Source organism: Pygocentrus nattereri, chromosome 1 (genome assembly GCF_015220715.1).
Source record: "Pygocentrus nattereri isolate fPygNat1 chromosome 1, fPygNat1.pri, whole genome shotgun sequence".
Classification (NCBI taxonomy): domain Eukaryota; kingdom Metazoa; phylum Chordata; class Actinopteri; order Characiformes; family Serrasalmidae; genus Pygocentrus; species Pygocentrus nattereri.
In genome coordinates this window covers 14,774,835-14,794,367 of record NC_051211.1, presented here as the reverse complement: position 1 = coordinate 14,794,367, position 19,533 = coordinate 14,774,835, and the positions used below count along the sequence as shown (strand labels likewise).

General features: G+C 38.8%; 1 protein-coding gene across 1 annotated transcript; it reads right to left on the bottom strand.

Annotated features, from left to right (window-relative positions):
* Positions 1-461: 461 nt before the first annotated feature.
* On the bottom strand, positions 462-19,254 carry jpt1b (Jupiter microtubule associated homolog 1b). Its single transcript, XM_017683539.2, has 5 exons — positions 19,043-19,254; positions 14,863-15,002; positions 9,093-9,208; positions 5,491-5,515; positions 462-944 (listed from the first exon to the last, which is right to left on the bottom strand). The coding sequence occupies exons 1-5, from the start codon at positions 19,096-19,098 to the stop codon at positions 802-804; spliced, it is 480 nt and encodes a 159-aa protein (XP_017539028.1). The 5' UTR covers positions 19,099-19,254; the 3' UTR covers positions 462-801.
* Positions 19,255-19,533: the final 279 nt, after the last annotated feature.

Below are 19,533 nucleotides of genomic sequence, written 5' to 3'. Positions count from 1 at the left end.
TCTTGTCTTCTGTTTGGGTCTTCAAGCTTTTGAATGGCTGGTTCATGATTCCTCTGATTGTAACGTGTAATATGCCAAAACTATAACATTACAAAACTTGACAAACAAGCTGAAGCTATTTAAAAACAACTTGAGACTACCCCAAAGTAGTGGTGCCACATTTAAAAAGGATTTTAAATACCGAATACAACAATTTTGGTTCAACTGGTAAAAATAAATAAAATGATGGGCTGATATCCAATCAGCTGCTTGTTATGGTGCAGCTTAATTACTATACATACTTGTTTAGTATTCTAGAAGTAGAATATCTTCAGAAGTGTATTCTGTGTATATATCAAAAGTGTATTGTGATCTACTTTATCATAATGATAACATATTGTCATACTGCCCACTTTTGTCCCTCCATACCTTATCACTCCTATAAAACACTTCTCTTAACTACAAAAGACCAGCAAAGGCAGTGAAATTCATATCAATCTTTATTTGTTCTTAGAAATTTTGCGCAACAAATCTTTTTCTTCCTTTGAAACGGTTCAGCGCTGGGGACCGTCCGAAAGGATTCTTGGTATCTCCCAGCATGGCCTGCGCTCTTCACGATGGGCTGAAATGGAGCTTTTACATAAAGTGCTTCTGCCAACGATCTTTTTTTGTTGTTTTGCGATAGAAAAACAAAAATACAGACAGGTGGTAGTGGACAAAAACAATCCCATGGCTCACATGAGGAGAGTGATAGAGTGAATTCCTTAAAAAAAGGGAAAGAGGAGGAGAGAGAGAGAGAAAGAGAAAGTTCAATGAGCACCCTCAGCCCAGTATGAGGCTGGATTTGCCACCAGGAGGGTTTCTGCGGCCAGTGGGGGTGCCGCTGGTCACTGATGAGCCAGAGGGCTGTGGCTCCTCCCCCTTCTCCTGCGGCTCCTCAGGGGCCTCCACTTCCTCTGACAGATCTACACACAAACACACACACCATACAAGACACCATTAACCCACATGCTTATGAAACAAACAGGAATAGGTATTCTAATTAGGCCACTCCTGCAATATATTAACAGGGCTGTAAAAATGCATCAATCTGAAGCTCATCCAACTCTATCTCTATACGTATGCAAACGTTTGGACATACCTAGTCAAATTACATTTTTGCAAACTGGAAAAAACATTAAAATGTGTCCTGTGCAAAAGTTATGGCACATTTTATATTACGTTACATTTTATGTTGAAATTTTTCAAAAATGTTAAACTTGATTTATGGAAAATCATTTAGAAAATCAACAGAACTTGTTATTTGACCATGGATATTCAAAGTTCTGCATGCAACTGTATACAGGTATAGATAAACACTTTCAGAAATAAAGGTACAAAACACTGGGATAGTACCCCACTTGTCACTGTTGTGGTACCCTCAAGGGTACATCTCAGTACCTTTAGTCAGGGAATATGATTGCACCATAATCCATTAAAATCATATTTTCTAAGTTGTATTGACTCAACTCACCCCATCTCATCTTGAGGCATTTTATTTTATTGTTCTGTTTTAAAATATTAGGTTATTAAATATTTTTAGGTTACTTTTAACCTGGAAAAGATGTACACAACTGCACCTTAAAACCACTGTTGCACAGAACCTTTATTATGAACAGTATACAGTCACACGTAAAAGTTTGGGCACCAAGCTAAGTAAAGACATCATCTGTAGAGAACACACTTCTGCATTGTGCTTTCAAATTCACAATTATTGTTTGTTTGCTTAATTGAACATATTAGGATTTCCATCCAAGTCTCCTCTGCTGCTGCCCTCTGCTGGTCTTTTGTATTTTTCCATCTTTCTCTGTTTCCTAGGTGGAGCTGTTTGGATCAGCTGATCTGGTGAGACTGATGTCAGCTGACTACCATGCATACTGTGATTGAAGATTTGCCCTTGAAAAAGCACAGCCATGAGATGAAGTTGGCCCATGGTGGTCTTTAGGCAAGCTATGGTTTTTGCTGCTCTCTTAATGTTTTTCACCTTGTTGTTTTTGGAGCTATTGAGCAGTTAGACTTACGAACTAGGTTTTTCATGCCTGTACTAGTGATTGTGACTCAGTGTTGTTTAGCTTTTATCTATTTCATGCTTGTACCTTGTACTATGTTGCCTGTCCTTAGTACTATATTTCAGAATATATATATATATATATATACACACACACACACACACACACACACATTTTCTCTTGTTTACTGCTAGCTTCTGCTTTTCTTTTTAAATTTTCTTTTGGATTAGGGAAGGCAGATTCAAGGGGGGAGGGCAGGGTAGTTTTAGAGGTTTGTTATGTTGGCATCAGCCCACCTGTAAGTCAATACCTTTGTGACTGTTTGCCTTTATAAATAATACAACCTTTGCCATTGTGTGAAGACTGGAGTACCCTCGTTTGTTGTTACTTCTTTTCCCCTAAACTAGACTAAATCATTGTGGACAGTAGAAGGGGGTCGTAACAATTAAGGGAAAATAACTGTGGCCTGTGCTGCACATGCATCATCTTTGTGTTAATATGCCAGCAGTGCCTAACTTGATTGTTAGTGTCAGTAAATGCTGCAAAAACAATGCATCTGATCATTTTTCGCCTTTGTCTTGCTGTAATAATGAGAGCCAATTATATTTGTGATAACTGTGGCCAGTGAGTTCATTTATTGTTGTTTATGGCGCACACATGATGTTACTGAATCGGATGTGTTCATGTGGGTTATTTCAAGGCAGAAGGTAACATTGCTAAAAGGGCTAGGATGAAGCCTTTTTTCATTATTATTTGGTCGTATTTCTTGATTGTATTAAATTAAGTAGGAAAAAAAAAACCAAAACAGAATTATGATGAATCCTCTTGGTGATTTTGTGATGTACCAAATCATTTCCTAATGCAGCTGCACAATGCAGTGAATGCTCGATCCTTTTTCAGTAATGCAACGTGGCACATAACTCTAACCTGTAACATTTATTTATTTATTTAAATAAGCTGGCACCAGGTAAGCATTCTGTTTGCCTTCCATTTTTCAAATATAAACACGCCAAAATGGGTTCCCAAGAGTTATGCCATAGAAGTGCCATAGAAGAACAACTTTGCTTTTCTTTTCAAATAATGATTCTTTTAAAAATGAACTGGATCTTTTTGTCCCAGCAAAAAAATGATAAAATAAAATAAATAAAACATTAAGGTAGCTTTATTTTTGAGTCTATAGGTAAATCAAATTGTGCATGCTTGTTAGGGCAGAGACTCACCCAGGTGAGCTTCTATTCTGTAAGGTGTATCTTGTGCTCTTAAAAGAATGCAACAATTCCAAAATACACTCTTCATGGCCCTCTGGTGGATTATTCAGTGTAGACTTATGGTTTTCAAAATAAGAACATATTATACTAGATGAGGATCATTTGCATATGAAAAAAATCCTACTTTACTATTTGAATCTTTGGAAATTCGAACAAAGCTTAATAGGTAGCAAAATCATTTAAACATGGCCTAATTCAGCATGTTCTGAAGTTAACAGTTTAATAGATTAACCATTAGATTAACTCAATATAACTTAATGTTCATCACACTGTGTTTAAAACAAATATATTGTATAATCCACTGGCTCTTTACTGAAGCACCACAAGTAGTCTGAACTGTATAGCCCACCAGGAGGCAGAATAGCCCACCAGGGGGCAGTATAGTGTTGTACATTTTGGTTAGTTTTATATCTGTTCAGTCCAAACAAAGACAGCAAAGACTACAGCAGCGGTTTAAAGATTACCACACACCACATGATAAGCTCTGCAGTAGCATATGTTTACTAATTTATTGATTTATTATTATTTTTTTATTTAATTTTAGACTGGAGGATACCATTAAAATATTTAAATACGGATTTGGCTTTATTTGTTTAGTTATGAATAAACCTCTGTGGCTGCAGACACAAAGGCTACGTGAGGATGTTGAGATCAGGGTGCAGAGAGCAGTGCTGCCATTCATAAATAATTAGAGTGGATGTTCTCTGCAATGCCAGGGAAAGGGTGAAGCTGAGAGGATATCGCTCAATCTCGCCTGGGCTGTCGGACAAGACGCTCTGGGAAATGGGTCACATCATTACAACTGCATGGATTTCAAGTGAACGTACTATATAGGCTTTTGTCCTAGAGGTAATTAATGAGATTACAGTGGCTTGGGTCAAAGTAGCCAAAGTAGTCTCAAGCCACAAGTACGCAACAGCACCTGGATGCATTGCACTTTTACAACAGGACTGAGACTATAGGATTACAGTATACACAATAATGTCTTAGTTACCTAAGCAAACTGTTTAAAATCATGTGATTTTGCGAGTCATAACATTAGAATAAATTTCAAACAAACATTAATGTATTAAGACTTTCTTAGCCAAGTCATTTGTATATTTACTTTTAAAATGTTTTATTTTATAATAAATAAATAAATGTGCTCTACTTTAACTGATTACAATAAATTTTGAACTTCAAAATAAGAAGATAAATGGACATAATGACCATCCAGATATTTACTTCTCTATTCCTTCTCTTATTTTAAACCTCTGCTGTGTACTGCCTCCTGTGGGGCCACTGAGTGAGTGATTTGAGTAGTTTAGACACCCATTTTCAATGAAGTGGTTCAATTAAAAATAAGTCATTTTCAAGCTCAGTAGTCATTCTTTTGATTATTGATATTAGTATTGGAAAAAACTACTATAGTAGCTATTGGATAATTTATAACAGTTACCGGATAATTCATAGTAATGACTAGATAATTCACAGTAGTCACTGGATAAATAGTTACTAAATAATTAAAAAGAGTTACTAAATAATTTATAGGCACTGGACAATTTACAGCACTTAATAATTTATAACAGGTACTGAATCATTCTTAGTAGTCACTGACTAATTCATAGCAGTCATATGTCTAGGCAATAAGATTAATAACTAAGAGTTTCATGGGTTAAAAGAAGTCTTTTCTCATCTTTTCAGGCACAATTTCTTTGCAAAAAATCTATTTCCTCAGAGCTAAAGGGGCGTAGACATTTTTAATGCTGGTAAAGCTGTGTATAAATGATGAAAAATTGAAGGAATGAAACCACTTTACACTGTAAAAATGTGATCTTTTTCTGACTCAAATGTGTACATTGTTTCCACATGAATAAAATATATTACATCAACACAACATTGTTTTTCAAAAAAACTTTTTTTCAGTGTGCTGCCTTTACTGAAGAGCGTAAGGGTGTGGATGCTCTTCATAACACGCTGCCTTCCACTGCCCATGTAACAGCGAGACTATTTACCTTAATGTGTCTCATGTGCTACAGTTTAAAAAGAAGCAGTTATGGAGAGAGAGAGAGAGAGAGAGAGAGAGAGAGAGGGGAAGGGACAAGCTATTTAAGACTGTTGGAAACTAACAACTTTCCTTGCTGTCAGTGCAGTGGTTTTATGAGGCCGGGCATTTGCTTAGGTTCATGCACAGACAGAAGTAAATTAGCTCTCACCATTTTCTTGCTCATGATTCTCCTCCTGCAAAAAAAGTAACAGAGAGGATTAACAGTTTGACTCCTTACAGTCATAACTCGTCTCAAAGAAAACCCAGGCTTAACTTTCAAGCAAAGGTTCAGCCAAAAATCTAATTTACACTTTTTACACCTTGTCTCAAATGCAGTCAATCAAGCAAAGACAAATTTTCTTCTGGGGTTGTGCACTGAGGCTAACAAGCAATATCCCCTCAGTTAGTACTGTGCAAATTGCATATCTAAATCTGTGTCAAGTTATGTAATCTCAAACAGACTTGCTTATGTGGTTTCTGACACTGTGACTTGATTTGTAATGTATAAAAATGAATAAATAAAAACAAGAGTTTACTTCATAGCTAAAACCAATACAAAGACCATCTTAAGCCTGAACTTTGTGTGTACTTTTGTTAATTTTTATAGATAATAGTGTCTAAAAAACTAATCTACTTGAGAAACAGGTTTGTTGTATACCTGTGCCCTTAATGGTTTGGGGGAAAAAACAGGGGTTTATATTGCTTTACCATTTTGTCTTGTAATTTTGTTGACAGTCCCCAATACTGACGTGAACACAGAAGTAAACGCTGACTGGAGGCTTAATCTTTGTCAAATAAAATGTGTATTAAACCTCATATTTCCATTCAGTCAAACAATGTAAAGACAGTGTAAAGTTAGCTTCCAGCATGGTACCATGAAAGAAGGTCACCTCTGCAACAAGTCCAGTCATGAAATTTCCTTGCTACTAAAAATTCAACTGTTTGTGGTATTATAACATTGTGGAAGCGATTGGGAACGACAGCAACTCAGCCACGAAGTGGTCAGCCACATAAAATGGCAAAGCGGGGTCAGCGGATACTGAGGCGCATAGTGTGCAGAGGTCACCAACTTTCTGCAGAGTCAATCGCTAAAGACCTTCAAACTTCATGTGGGCTTCAGATTAGCTCAAAAAAGAGTGCATAGAGAGCTTCATGGAATGGGCTTCCATGGTCGAGCAGCTGCATCCAAGCCTTACATCACCACATACAATGCAAAGCCTCGAATGCAGTGGTGTAAAGTGCCGCCACTGGACTCTATAGCAGTGGAGACGTGTTCTCTGGAGTGTCAAATCACGCTTCTCCATCTAGCAATCCAATGGATGACTCTGGGTTTGGTGGTTGCCAGGAGAACGGCACTTGTCTGACTGCAATGTGCCAAGTGTAAAGTATGGTGTGGGTTTTTTTTCAGGAGTTGGGCTCGGCCCCTTAGCTCCAGTGAAAGGAAATCTCAGTGCTTCAGCAGACCAAGAGATTTTGGACAATTTCATCTCCCAACTTTATGGGAACAGTTTGGGGATGGCCCCTTCCTGTTCCAACATGACTTTGCACCAGCGCACAAGGAGACTCAGCAAGGAGCATAAAGACACAGCTGAGTGAGTTTGGTGTGGAAGAACTTGACTGGCCTGCACAGAGTCCTGACCTCAACCCAACAGAACCCTTGGGATGAATTAGAGTGGAGACTGTGAGCCAGGCCTTCTCGTCCAACATCAGTGTCTGATCTCACAAATGCACTTCTGGAAGAACGGTCAAAAATTCCCATAAGAGTGAAGAAGAAGAGTTGAAGCTGATATAGTAGAAGATATATAGCGAGTATAGCAAAGAATGGACTGACATCATATTAAACCCTATGGATTAAGAATGGGATGTCGCTCAAGTTCATATGTTTGGGAAGGCAGACGAGTGAATACTTTTGGAAATATAGTGTATGAGTAAATAAGAGTATTATCTGGTACTGGTATTGATGCATCCCTACAAGGAACTGCACTTAATCCTTTACTGTCTTAAACTGCACTAAAACTTTACTGTCTGAGAGTTTGTAGTCACTTAGCCTGATGTCTTCTTCTCTGAAGCCATTTCAAAGCTGTTTTGTCTCATGTATGAGAACTGAGATATGTTTTGACTTTTTTTTACTGTGTTTTTCTGTGGTGTGAGGTTGTCCTATAAATGTACGCAATAAAAAAGGCAGCTTTTTGTACAGGCATGTTATCAGCCTGCTGCATTTGTTCACATGGGGGAATAACAATGCCTTGCCATGATTTCCATGAAGTAAATCAATAAATGATCTGTCGCTGGTAACTTTTACTGCAGTAGCTAATTTAGCCTTCATCAGGCTCAGGAACAGTTGGTTAACTGACTCCATTTGTGGTAAGATGAAACGTATCTAAAAATATTTAAAATGTTTGGTCTCTTGAAGACAAAAACTGAGGCCAGACAACTTGTCATCTGCGGTCTGACGTTAATCGCGATTAAATAAAAAACCTTGGACTTTCTTCAAAAGTGTGTGACAGCACAAAAGGTCTGAGAATATCAAAGCCAGTTCGTTCCTAACTTTCATTTGACAGGATTTTAATTCATGTTTTACAACTGCCAAATAAACTAACCATGAAAAGGATCAAGCAAACATGCTTTAAAACATGTCGCCGTGAGTAATGTGTTGTTATGCTGTTTGTAGTCAGGCCTTGCTGAAGAAGTCCAGAGGAGAGCAGCTTTAGCATGGAGGGCAAAGATCTGTTCATGTAGGACAAGTGTTTCCCAAGCTTGCTCCTGGAGAACCTATGACCTTCACATTTTAGTGTTTTCCTGCTCACACCCACTTCAACTCAGGAAGAGCTTGTTAATCAGCTGATTAGTGGGATCAGATCTGGAGGAGGAAAAGCAGCAAAATATGCAGGGCACTGCTGTAAGGCCAGGCCACTTCTATTTAGCACTTTTTCAGTTCAAACGCACGTCATTCAACACACTAGCCATTTACTGTACCCCAAGATGGAGAGGGAGCTGTGTGATCTATTTGGCAGTGCTGTGGTTCCTGCATAACAGTAACAAACATGAACCAAGCATGCTATTGAGTACAGCCACTTTGACCATACACGAATATGGACAAAACACTAACCTGTACAGTGCAACTGCGCAGCTTTTGATGCTTTTGGCTCCTTACAATACAGCTCCAAACCTACTTAACCTTATTCTACTAGCAGTGTCTGTAAGTAATTAACGCAGTAGTCAAATTTACACTATCTGAGCCCCAGATCTTTTCATGTCCAGCCAATGTATTGTCCCATCTGTATCGCTATATAGTGAAAGGTAAGGTTTTATCTGCTTACAAATTTCCACCAGGTGCATAATGGGAAATAAACTCAAAACTCTAGCTGCAGGCTTGCAAATAGTAACCCTGCAAGGTCCCCAATCTTTGCAAATGCATAGTCTGTGACTAAAAACTGTGACAATGTCTTCAGGTGTCAGAGGGCTTCAGATTTTAGTCTTTCAAAAGTCTTTTTAAATTCTTCTCAAAATCTTTAATGGTTAGCATAAGCTAGACTGCGGTGTGTGCAGTCTGACGGGGTATAAGCTTTCATTACTTGTTAGCTAAATTAGCTTCTTATTTCCAGTCCAAAACTAAAGAAGTCTTAGCTAAAGATGTCTTGGCTACATTTGTGGGCCAGGGAAAACTGAATATTTTTGGCAAACTATTCCTCTAACATAACAGTGGTTAATAGCTCATCTTCCCAAAGCAACTGCACTGCCACTCACTCTTTGTCTTGTGTATTTACTTACCACAGGGTGGGACGGGAACTGGGCAGGGGCAGAATTGTTCAGGTAGATTGGCGGCTGGGGGCACCTCCTTAGGGGGGCAGAGTGTTCCCCACAGAGCACACCGGAGGCCTCCCCACCTACAAGACACACATAAAAGATGCTGTCAGAACAGAGAGGTATGAAGGGTCATGTTGGTTTCCTTGCATTTTACATTTAGATGCCATCTAAGCACTGGAATAATTATAGCCAGTCCTCCAAAATGATCAATAAAAGTGAGATTTTACTGCAGGTAGAGTACAGAATTAGCCGTAGCAAACTTTAAAATCAAACGTTAAATATTCTGCATATACTGTTGTTTTTCCTCTAGTGGACAAAACCTAATTTGGTCATTTTTAAATCAGCAATAGAAGTGTCCAAAATCATTGTTCAGGACTTTAAGTTCTAAAAAAATAAATAAAATAATAAAATAAAATAAAATATAACATATATATATATATATATATATATATATATATATATATATATATATATATAAAATTTTATAAAATATAAAATATAATAATCATAAAATAAAAATAACAAAATAAATAAAAACAGAGCAGATGTATAAATCACAAAAGCCACACATGGAATACAGATCAGAGGCTTTACATAGTGACAAACTGCAGAGTGGCTCTAAGTGAAGACGAGGAAAAGCTGACATAATAAAGATGACTTGATGGCTGTATGACACAAAACAAAGCGACACCAGACAGAAGAGTCTGTTCTTTCTCCCATGTCACCAAGAAGAGAGATTTACCAGTCCCTCCTGTCTTTCTCCTCTCTCTCTCTCTCTGTCTCTCTCTCTCTCTTTCTGGGTAAGGAAAGAGTGAGGCACATTTTCCACTGCTTTAGCTCTGTCAGATTTAGTGTGGTTTCATGATGCAGGAGGCGAAGTCAGTGAGCTGATGAGTCCTGTGTGTTTTAGCCATTAAAATCTGTTCATACAGAACAAAAGACTGAAAGATACTTAGTATTACAGAATGTGATTTGGATTGTGAAAAATATTTATTATGTATGCCCAGGTTTTTATCCTGACATGACGATATTGGAATCATATTTGCATAGGCACAACCCTGTTTCCAAAAAGCTGAAAAATGTAAATAAAAACAGAATGCAGTGATGTGCAAATCAGTAAACTCTATACTTAACTGAAAATACAGGGTGAGTCAAAAGGATTCATTCGATTTCAAAGCGCAACAATTTTACAACCGTGAGGTGCCTAGGAACCAATCACAAACCAATTGAAAGAGGGGGTCACAAAGTTTCTAACTGTCACCAGAATCTGGCTTGCTACAGTCTGAGAGGAGGTGGCAACCTCTGAGCAGAAAGCGTTTTGCGTTCTCCACTTCAATAAAACTAAATTCATCATAACTGTGCAACGTGATTTTTGTTGGCAGTGAAGCTCCAACAGCTCAGAGCATTCATCGTTGGTTCCACAACACTGGATGATCTCTGAAATCACAGTGAAATAGCCGTGAGTACAGTGACACTCGACATGCTCAATCGAGTATAGGATGAATTTGACTGTTGAGAATTTGATGTTGTCTGTACAGCTGGAGGAGGTTCATATTGAGTGTTTGTAAAATTACATAATAAATGCACTGTTCTGTATTGATTTACAAGTGAAATAATTTTGAAATCGAATTAATCTTTCTGATTTACCCTGTAATACAAAAACAACATATCAATTGTTGAAACTAAGAAATTGTACACATTTTTGAAAAATATATGCTATTATAAAAATTTTTTTTTAAAAATGCTCATTTCAAATTTCAAGGCCAGCAAGTCGGCACGGGAGTCACTGTTTACCACTGTGTTTCATTACCTCTTCTTTAACTACTGTAATTCTGAAACTGAAATGTTTTCCCATTCTTACTTGTTACAGGATTTCAGCTGCTCAACAGTTTGGGGTCTCCTTTGTCATATTTTTGTTTCATAACACGCCAATTTTTTTCAATAGTTAACAGGTAGTAATAGTTACTATAGAGCCCCATGGTCTTCTATGTTTTATGTGCAAAATGTGGTTTAGCAACGTATTGTTGAAATAAGCAGCGCCTTCCCTGAAAAAAACCTCATCTGGACCTAGCTAACATCAGTTAGAGTAGCCTAGTTAGCAAAACCATGAAGCACTCTAGTTTAATAACAGCTAAGTGTAATTTACATATTTACAAATACAAGCAAACCCATCACAGTTGACAGTTCTGTTAAAACATAAAATTGCCTGAATTCGCTGAATTGTAGGGCTGTATATTTTCTCTGCCCTTGTGATAAAATGTACTGAGCAGCAAAATTGTGATTTCAGCATTTGAACACAAGTATCTTGAATGCAATGAGCACAAGTTCATACGCAAAGTTCATACACATCTAGTTACATTTCTCTATGTTTACCCAGATTTAGGTAGTAACAATTTCAATTTTGGTAAGTATGTGTTGGCAAATATGTACATGCCAATTATTGAATATCCACATCAGCCCACAATTCCTATATGGGTGCAGCCCAAAAAAAATATATGTCATGTCGATATCAACAGACAGTTCTGCACAGGCAAGCAGGATCTTAATTCTAATGTTAGGCTCCAACCTTAGAGTCTAACTTAACTCTAGCTCCCAACTCTGCTCTGAATCTTTGACACTAATACATAATAATTAATCTCGAATATGCTGCTTCTGTGGTTTCTGGCACCTGTATGACATACTACTATCTAAAAAAAAGGACAACGGTATAGGCAAAATTCAGTCCTTAACATGGCTGCTAGCTAATAGCCATGACATCTATGACACATGATTTTGTTTAAAAAATTTTTGTTTGTAGACTAAATTTATGGCTGTTAATGGTTAGATTTCTCTCTTATTTTCAGGTGGAAATTGAGCTAATTTAGCACAAAAAAATTCTTCATTATCTGTCTTTCTGTGCCAATATGTGCCAATAATAACGGAGCCAACATATTTGTTTTCCCATCAATCAAGTCTGCTTAAGGCTATTTAGCTCAATATACTATGTGCCAAGTGTGTAAGGAAGACTGGCTTTGTAGCTCCAGTGCAAAACTATAGAAGAAAATGCCAACATAATTTAAGAGTAAATATTAGATGTTTTTACCAAAATACTGCAAAATACAGAGGAAAAAATGCAAAGGTCTTTAAAAAGGGTTTTTTAAAATCCGTTTTTTTTTTACATAGTACTCCATTTATGAAGACAAAAGAGCACGAAAAGTATAGCTGCATATACACACCTCTCTCAAACCTGTATTTGACCACAGTAATGGACTGTATCCTATGAGTCTTCCACCAAAAATGAGTTATTCACCCAACAAAGAGCCCTTTTGAAACAATACAGCAGTGGGGGATAATGAACTTAGTTGGAGTGGCTGTGAGAGGTGCCATTGTGCCTGCATTTACTCTCAACAGCATGTTTCTCTAATGCACAACCTCTGGCTCTGCCGCATTAGCCAGTTTGGCAACATGTGAGGATTATCATGAGCATTATTAATCAGGCCTTCATCTCTACCTGATCCCCCAAACACCACCAAAAACCCACTTTAGCCATATCTCTCTCTCTCTCTCTCTCTCTCTCTCTAGCTTGTGTGCTTGCTGTTTGACCCTCCCTTTGCCTGTATTTGTCTGTCTGGGTGTATCCCTCTCTGTTTGTTAGGACTATAAAAACATATTCATGCCTTTCTCTATGCCTCAATCTGAAGGTGGCAAATCTACTTAGAGATGGCGCGATACCACTTTTACTTTCTGATACTGATAACTTTAAGCCTATGCTGAATAATTCAAGCCCCTGAGTACTTGTTAAGTTGGTAGTCTTCTATTTTTTTTACAATGTCAACCTTTCTTCTTTGAAAGACTTTAGCTAGTTTGTAAAATATATAAACATAGCAAGAAGAAATAATGATGCCTCAATGATTTAAAAGATTGAAAGTTATGTTTGTCTATCTAATGTATTCCACTCACTATGGACCTTGAACTTGGACCACTAAGTTAGCAGCAGAATATGAACTTGGCTGTTCATTCAGTAAACCAGCTAAACAGACTATAAACAGTAAACCAGCTAACCCCCCCCCCCCTCATTAGCTTTTTCCTCACATACCACCCACAATGGATTTAGGGAACTAGCATCATCGGTGGCCATGATTCCTCCAGTTGCATCTGTGTATTCAAAGTAACTGTGAATTATGTGAAAAAAATCTATTTGAATTGAATTATGAACAAATTCATGAACAAAGCACTGAATTGCTTCTTAAAGAATCCAGTCACACATGTGTATTCAGTATACTCGTAATTATAGTATACTATAGTCTATACTCATATATTCATGTGTTTCTTTCTGAATAACACCAAATTGGTCAGAGATTAAATTTTGAAATTTCATGATTCACTGAATCATTCTTGAAGAAACAGAATCGAAACTGAATCCCCTCAGGTCAGACAGTTACAAGGCTGCTGTCTGTCTGTCTGTCTGTCTCTAACTCACAGTCATTGCTCCGTGGATCTCTCCCTGCTAGTCTGCTGGACTTCCTGTGGTCGAAGCCACAGAAGTTGCTTTGTATGGCTGCAGAGTCTCCACCTGCCAAACTTGTGCAAAGGAGGGAAACAAAGTCCCACAACTTTCTGCCAGCTCCCACGAACCACAGATTAACAGCCATTCACAGCCTAGGAGCAAAATCACCACTCTCAGACTAAACATAGAAGAATCTAGATTACCCTTAAAAAATTTGGACTGTCTGTCCTTTATCTGCTTAGGTTTTATAGCAAAGAAAAAGTACATGGATGTTTCTAATCAACTGGCCACAGATGAACTGCTGATAGCTTTAACAGGTATTGAAGAAGAGATAGTCACAGACTATGTGGTTTAAACGATTTAAAAGATAATACTACCTATTCAGGCTGGCTGGAATTGTTTTTGGATGATGTCACACAGTATCGTGTTGCCTGTAATCATTTCACTGCCCTTACTAATCAGGAAGCGGAGCTGAGTAACCAGACCATGAGGTCATCTCTACTGGAAATGACGTAGCAGGCCACTCGAATTAATCACCAGCTGAACAATTCACAGTGTACACAGGAGGGCCTAGTGGCACTTTTACTCATTTTCCCATTGGACAAAACTTGCATAAAACAGCGACAGTAGACAAAAGTCTATCCTCTGTCCACTTTTACAGCTAACAATACGTCATACGATGTCCAAAAGCACTTAACAACTAGACATAGTTTGAGGCAAGTGTGTGTTGATTCAGGCCTGCAGTCTGCATAGTTCTTATAGTGCTAATAACTGTTCCTTTCTGCTTCCCTTCCTTAAAGAGGAATTCCACTGATTTTTCAAACTTCCTGCATAATTAAATCCTTAAGATATAAACAGTCATTCAGTTTCTTTGATATTAAAGGCACCATTCTGGATAAACTTACCAAGTCTAAAATAGTAGTAAAATAGTTTTTTTAGAAAAGGTAGAATTTTAGAAAGGTGGAACACTTCTGATTCAACTCATGAAGGGTTTGACATAGGGTGTGTCGGGGGCACTACAATAAATAAATAAATATTTACATAAACAGTCAAACTTTGACTAAACACTGGTGAGAGCAAGACATTTACAACAGTAACAGCCTATTACACCCAAGCACTCTACATTCACAGCTTCAGTAAACATGGTCTTGCAGGAAAAGGGCAAGGCAAACAAGGAAGGCTTGATAATGTGCTGGAGAGCCAGTGTGTGTGTGTGTGTGTGTGTGTGTGTGTGTGTGGTATGTATACTGGGTGGGTTGTTCCTTCGATGGGCGTGGGGGTCGTCAGGCTCAGCAAAGATGTTGGAGGCCATTCTGTTCTTGCGCACCGGCTTCTCCTCATCTGTGCCGAAGCAAATGTTAGAAGTTCCGCCAGGGGGCCGCAACACCCTGCAGAAGAGCAGAGAAGTCCACCGGGTGTTAATATAGCTGAAATTTACATCTTAATATGGACATTCTTTAATGACCCTCCTAAAACGTTACCCCAGCTGTAATGTACTGTATCCAGCAATTACAGCAATCATCAGCAATAATTAAAGCACGTTATAATTTAATATTAATCATCTCACTTGCTCTTTGACACAAGTGAAGCAGTTCTGTTGGAGAGACATCACTATGATTTGAATTTGATTAGAAGTTTTTGTTTTGTATAGAATATTGTTTTCTGTGAAAATGCCATTTTGAAATGTTTGCCATTTTTTTTTACATTAAAACAAATGATTAAAAAATCAGTGCAAAACAAAAGTATGGAATGTAAATGTAAATACAATTTATTCTGTAACTTTAAGTAATTATGTAGCTACATTTGGTTATATAGCAACATGATACTGCTAAAGGCTAAAGTAGGAGTTTTGAACTGAACCCAGCTACATTTGTTTCAATGCAAAGTTAATGTGAACCAGAAATCATAAAGTATTTTCCTTCTGTACCGTGACATATTTCTGGGTCAAACATTGTGTCAGGGAGGGTCTAGCTCAGTGCTCACCAACCCTCCTTCTGGAGATCTACTTTCCTGCAGAGTTTAGTACCAACCTGCATCTGACATGCTCCTCCCCTTTTACTAAATAGTAATGCACCTGATCCATCCCATCAAGAACCTCTGAAATGTTAAACAGCTGGAGCAGTTGTGACAGATTGTGGATGGAGCTAGACTCTGCAAGAGCAGGGTTGTTGAGTGGTGTAGCTGCTAGCTGAGCGTTTCACATTTGATCACTAGGGACATAAAATTTTGATTTAAGATTAACTTTAAGTCCATAGTTTAAGTCTGACTTGAGTCCAAATTTACTTTTAACTGGATGGAAATCAACAGAATTGGAAAATTGGACATGACCAAATCTGGGTGTGGAAATCTACAAAAGTCACCATGATGACAGACACACAGTCAGAGTTCTTTCGCACAGGACAAAGAGAAAAAACACGGCGCTGTCACAGATTTGTGGTCATGCTGACAATAAAAAAAAACAAAACAGCTGCAGGGGATGCTGGCTGGAATCATCTGCCTATACCACTCAGCTTTAACAAAATTACCACAAGAAGGGTGGGTGTCCACACACACATTTTATACAGTGTCAGTGGGGTTACACACATGTTCCACATGCATTATACATATGAAAGTAATAATATATATGTTATTACTTGCATGCAGTACTGTGCAAAAGCCAGATATCACCCTTCATTTATTCAATTTCAGGGTTAAACAACCATAAAGTACAAGTCATTTATCTTTAAAGCATTTTCAGATCTGGAATTAAAAATATATATATTAAAAAGGTGTAGAGAAAAATGGGAATCCTAACAACTGTGCAAGACCTGGTAGACAATAAAAATGTCATCATCAGATAAACTTTAAAGCTTCCATCTTTGAGAAAGAGGACAGAATCAAGCTCCACGTTTGCTTCAGATCTGAAAAAATCTACAGGTGTTTCTGCCTATCCTTCCACTGTGACACCTCAACATTATGGGTATAAAAGGACATGAAGCTGTCAAGAAGCCAGAGCTAGACCTCAACATCACTGAATGTGTTTGGGATTACTTGGCTGATTTGTTTGAACAGCCGTTTTGACTGGAGTGGTTTCCAACTTTTATATTTTCTCCCTAAGTCCCTATACGTAAGTATCTTCATGTAATTGTAATATATCCCACACCTATTTTACATATATAAATATATATAAGTACCTATACGTAATATGAATCTTCTGAGCAGAACCCTAATCTTAACCTCAATAACCCAAACTAAATAGTCTTGTCCTTTCAGTTTTATTAACTTTTCAAAGTCTGAACATTTTTCATCCTTATTATGTAGTAAAACAAACACACAGACACACCCCAGAGATGACTGACTGCTGCAGGGGACAGTGCTTAGTAGTAACAGAGTTAGCGTAAGATGGGAGGGTCTCCACTCCCTAAGCCCTTCTGTCACATACACGCATACCCTACAGCTGACTGGAGCCGACCCCGTCTGCTAGCACCAAGTGGAGATTCCGCTGCTGGATGGTTTTCATTTGTCCCATATGTCAGATGGGCAACAGAACAAGCAACCAAAAATTTGCTCTGGGGGTTCTGATGGTTAGCCTTGATGAACACTCCAACCATGATTAACCTTGTTAAGGGGCCGGAAATGGAGTTTGATTTAAAGGAAAACACCACCCCCTTCTTTATTGCATGCCGGACCCGACAGCTGACAGCCAGGCAGCTGTCCTCCAGGTCCAGCAGCACTCCAAAACCTAACTTCAGGCTATCCTATGGTGGGGGGGACAAAAAGTCTTAGCAGATGGGTGTGTGTGGCGGGGGGGCATACACGGATTTACAAAACACACTGTCTGGATGGCGCTTTAATCATAATACCTTTACTAGCCTTTACCTCCTGTTCGGTCGAGTCTGTGATTTGCCCTGCCTGCCTTTTCTCTAGACCCCACCCAACCATGAAACAGCAGATTATTTTTCCCCCTGAAAGGAGACAACTCAGAGGTGGCATGTTGTACCATATTCCAGCCAAGAGATGGTTTAAAGCCTCTTGCTGATAAGGGTGTTCTATTTGTTTCAAAGAAGCAGCAAAATGACTTGAGTGGGGCTTTGGGGTGCGACCTACATTCATTCCCTCTGCTGGCCTCATGTCCAGCTCAGCATTAGATTAGATTCAGGTTCGGGAGAAGATCCAACATGTTGAACAGAGCAGACAAATCTGACTGTTTTTCATATTTTGCCTGGCAAAGAATTCCAACCCAGAAATCAACATGTTGCACCAAGATGATCCAGTTGTCTTCAGTCTAAAAGCTTACAGATTAAATGAGACATTCCTATTTAAAAACAAACAAAAAAACACAGTAAGATAAAAGCTGTTTCACATGTTCAAAACATTTTCCCTTTTATTCAAAGGCTGGAAAACCCCTCAGTGCATCTAGCATGCAGCCTCATCAGAAAGTTGGCAGTGCAGCCCTAAGCAAAATACTGAGATAACTATATAAGACAACTCTGGGTCTATAACGTGAATACTTGTGGTCAGCCAGGCTAACAGTGAAGACAACTGGATGGGTGAAAGTGAGTGTAATAAGTCCAACACGTAGCCAAACCCATAAAAGGACAATAGATGGTTCAGGGCCTCTCAAGCAGGCCTGGGCAACGGAATATATAACTGGACCAATGTCAGTACCAAACAATATATAGTCATTTCTTCTTCCTATGACAGCAGAATGGAGATTAGACAATGAATGTTCTCTTTCCACCAAAGTTTGTTGGAAAAATCCAGTCAGATCACTGAAGCAGCACAAATGAAGAGGAAAGAGCAAAGTGGCAGATTGCCAGGGAATTTCTTAGCTAAGCTTAGAGAGAGGCAAAACTTTTGATTTTTGAGTTTCATTAAATCTTCCATACGTAATCAAATGTCTATTTGCTAGTGGCAATCTGCCTTAGGCTGCAGGGGAAAAACCTCGCACTAAAAGGCAGCAATATAGGGTGGATCAGTGCTGCTCCTATAGCCCCTCTGCACTGCCCATTTTTGTGTTTTTCCTGCCATAACACACCCATTTTGCCTCATGCAGGGCTTTTTGCTGCTCTGATGGTGTGTCAGAGCAGATAAGGCAGTAAGAATGTGCAGTAAAGGGTGGACTACAGGAGCAGGATTCAGATTTACTGCCCTTGTCCTGGCTGCTTGGCTCAGTGGAGCACAATCTGTTTCAATAGACCAGATGACAGACAGCAGAGAAACGTGTCATTCAGCTAAATAAGCTGACACTAAAATACAACCTCAGCCGCCTACACTTTCTATAGTCTCATCACAGGTAGCAGATAATAGCACCATGGCAAAAAAATTGGCATCATCATCGTCGTCTTATTTCATCCTCCTCCTCCTCCTCTAGCTGCTGTCCAACTGCCCTGGATCCAATTTTCTTTTGTTTGCTTGAGCGGTTTAGCTAAAGCTGCTTCCTTTTTACCTGGAGCTATTTTTCGCGCCGGGGTCTAGCCCTTGGAAAGTGGTCGTCGTCGTCATCTTGTCGGGGTAAATTCGCTGTCCTGCAACCTTTCAGCCAGTGGGAAACAAAACGTCTAAATAAGTCCTTTATCCCCCAGCTGTCCGCATGGACTCCGCCCGACTTCGACTGAACTGGAATCTGAGCGAGAAGCAGCGTTCGGTCGAGTTCACTCCAGCCCACACGGCCCCGCCCTCTCGGGAATCCGTGTCGCGTGATTGGTCAGCAGCTAGAGTATGCCGTCTCTGATTGGAAGACTGAACTGTCACTCCAAATCGCATTTTTCCCCCTCCGTTCACCTAATGACAGACGTTTAACGGTTAATGCAGCGTCCATTACGGTACCACACTTAAACGAGCTACTTAGTTGATTTTTAATCCATCCAATACATTTAATTCACACAGAACACATTTAAAACGACTAGTTAATGATTTGTGTCACATAAAACATGAGTC

What these genes read in the sequence shown, in the direction of transcription:
- jpt1b (XM_017683539.2), bottom strand. Translation starts at nt 19,098, where the DNA reads ATGACGACGACGACCACTTTCCAAGGGCTAGACCCCGGCGCGAAAAAT. An exon ending in GGCGCGAAAAATAGCTCCAG is followed by an intron (nt 15,003 to 19,042) that starts GTAAAAAGGAAG and finishes GCTCTTCTGCAG; the next exon opens with GGTGTTGCGGCCCCCTGGCG. An exon ending in TCGAAGGAACAACCCACCCA is followed by an intron (nt 9,209 to 14,862) that starts GTATACATACCA and finishes TGTGTCTTGTAG; the next exon opens with GTGGGGAGGCCTCCGGTGTG.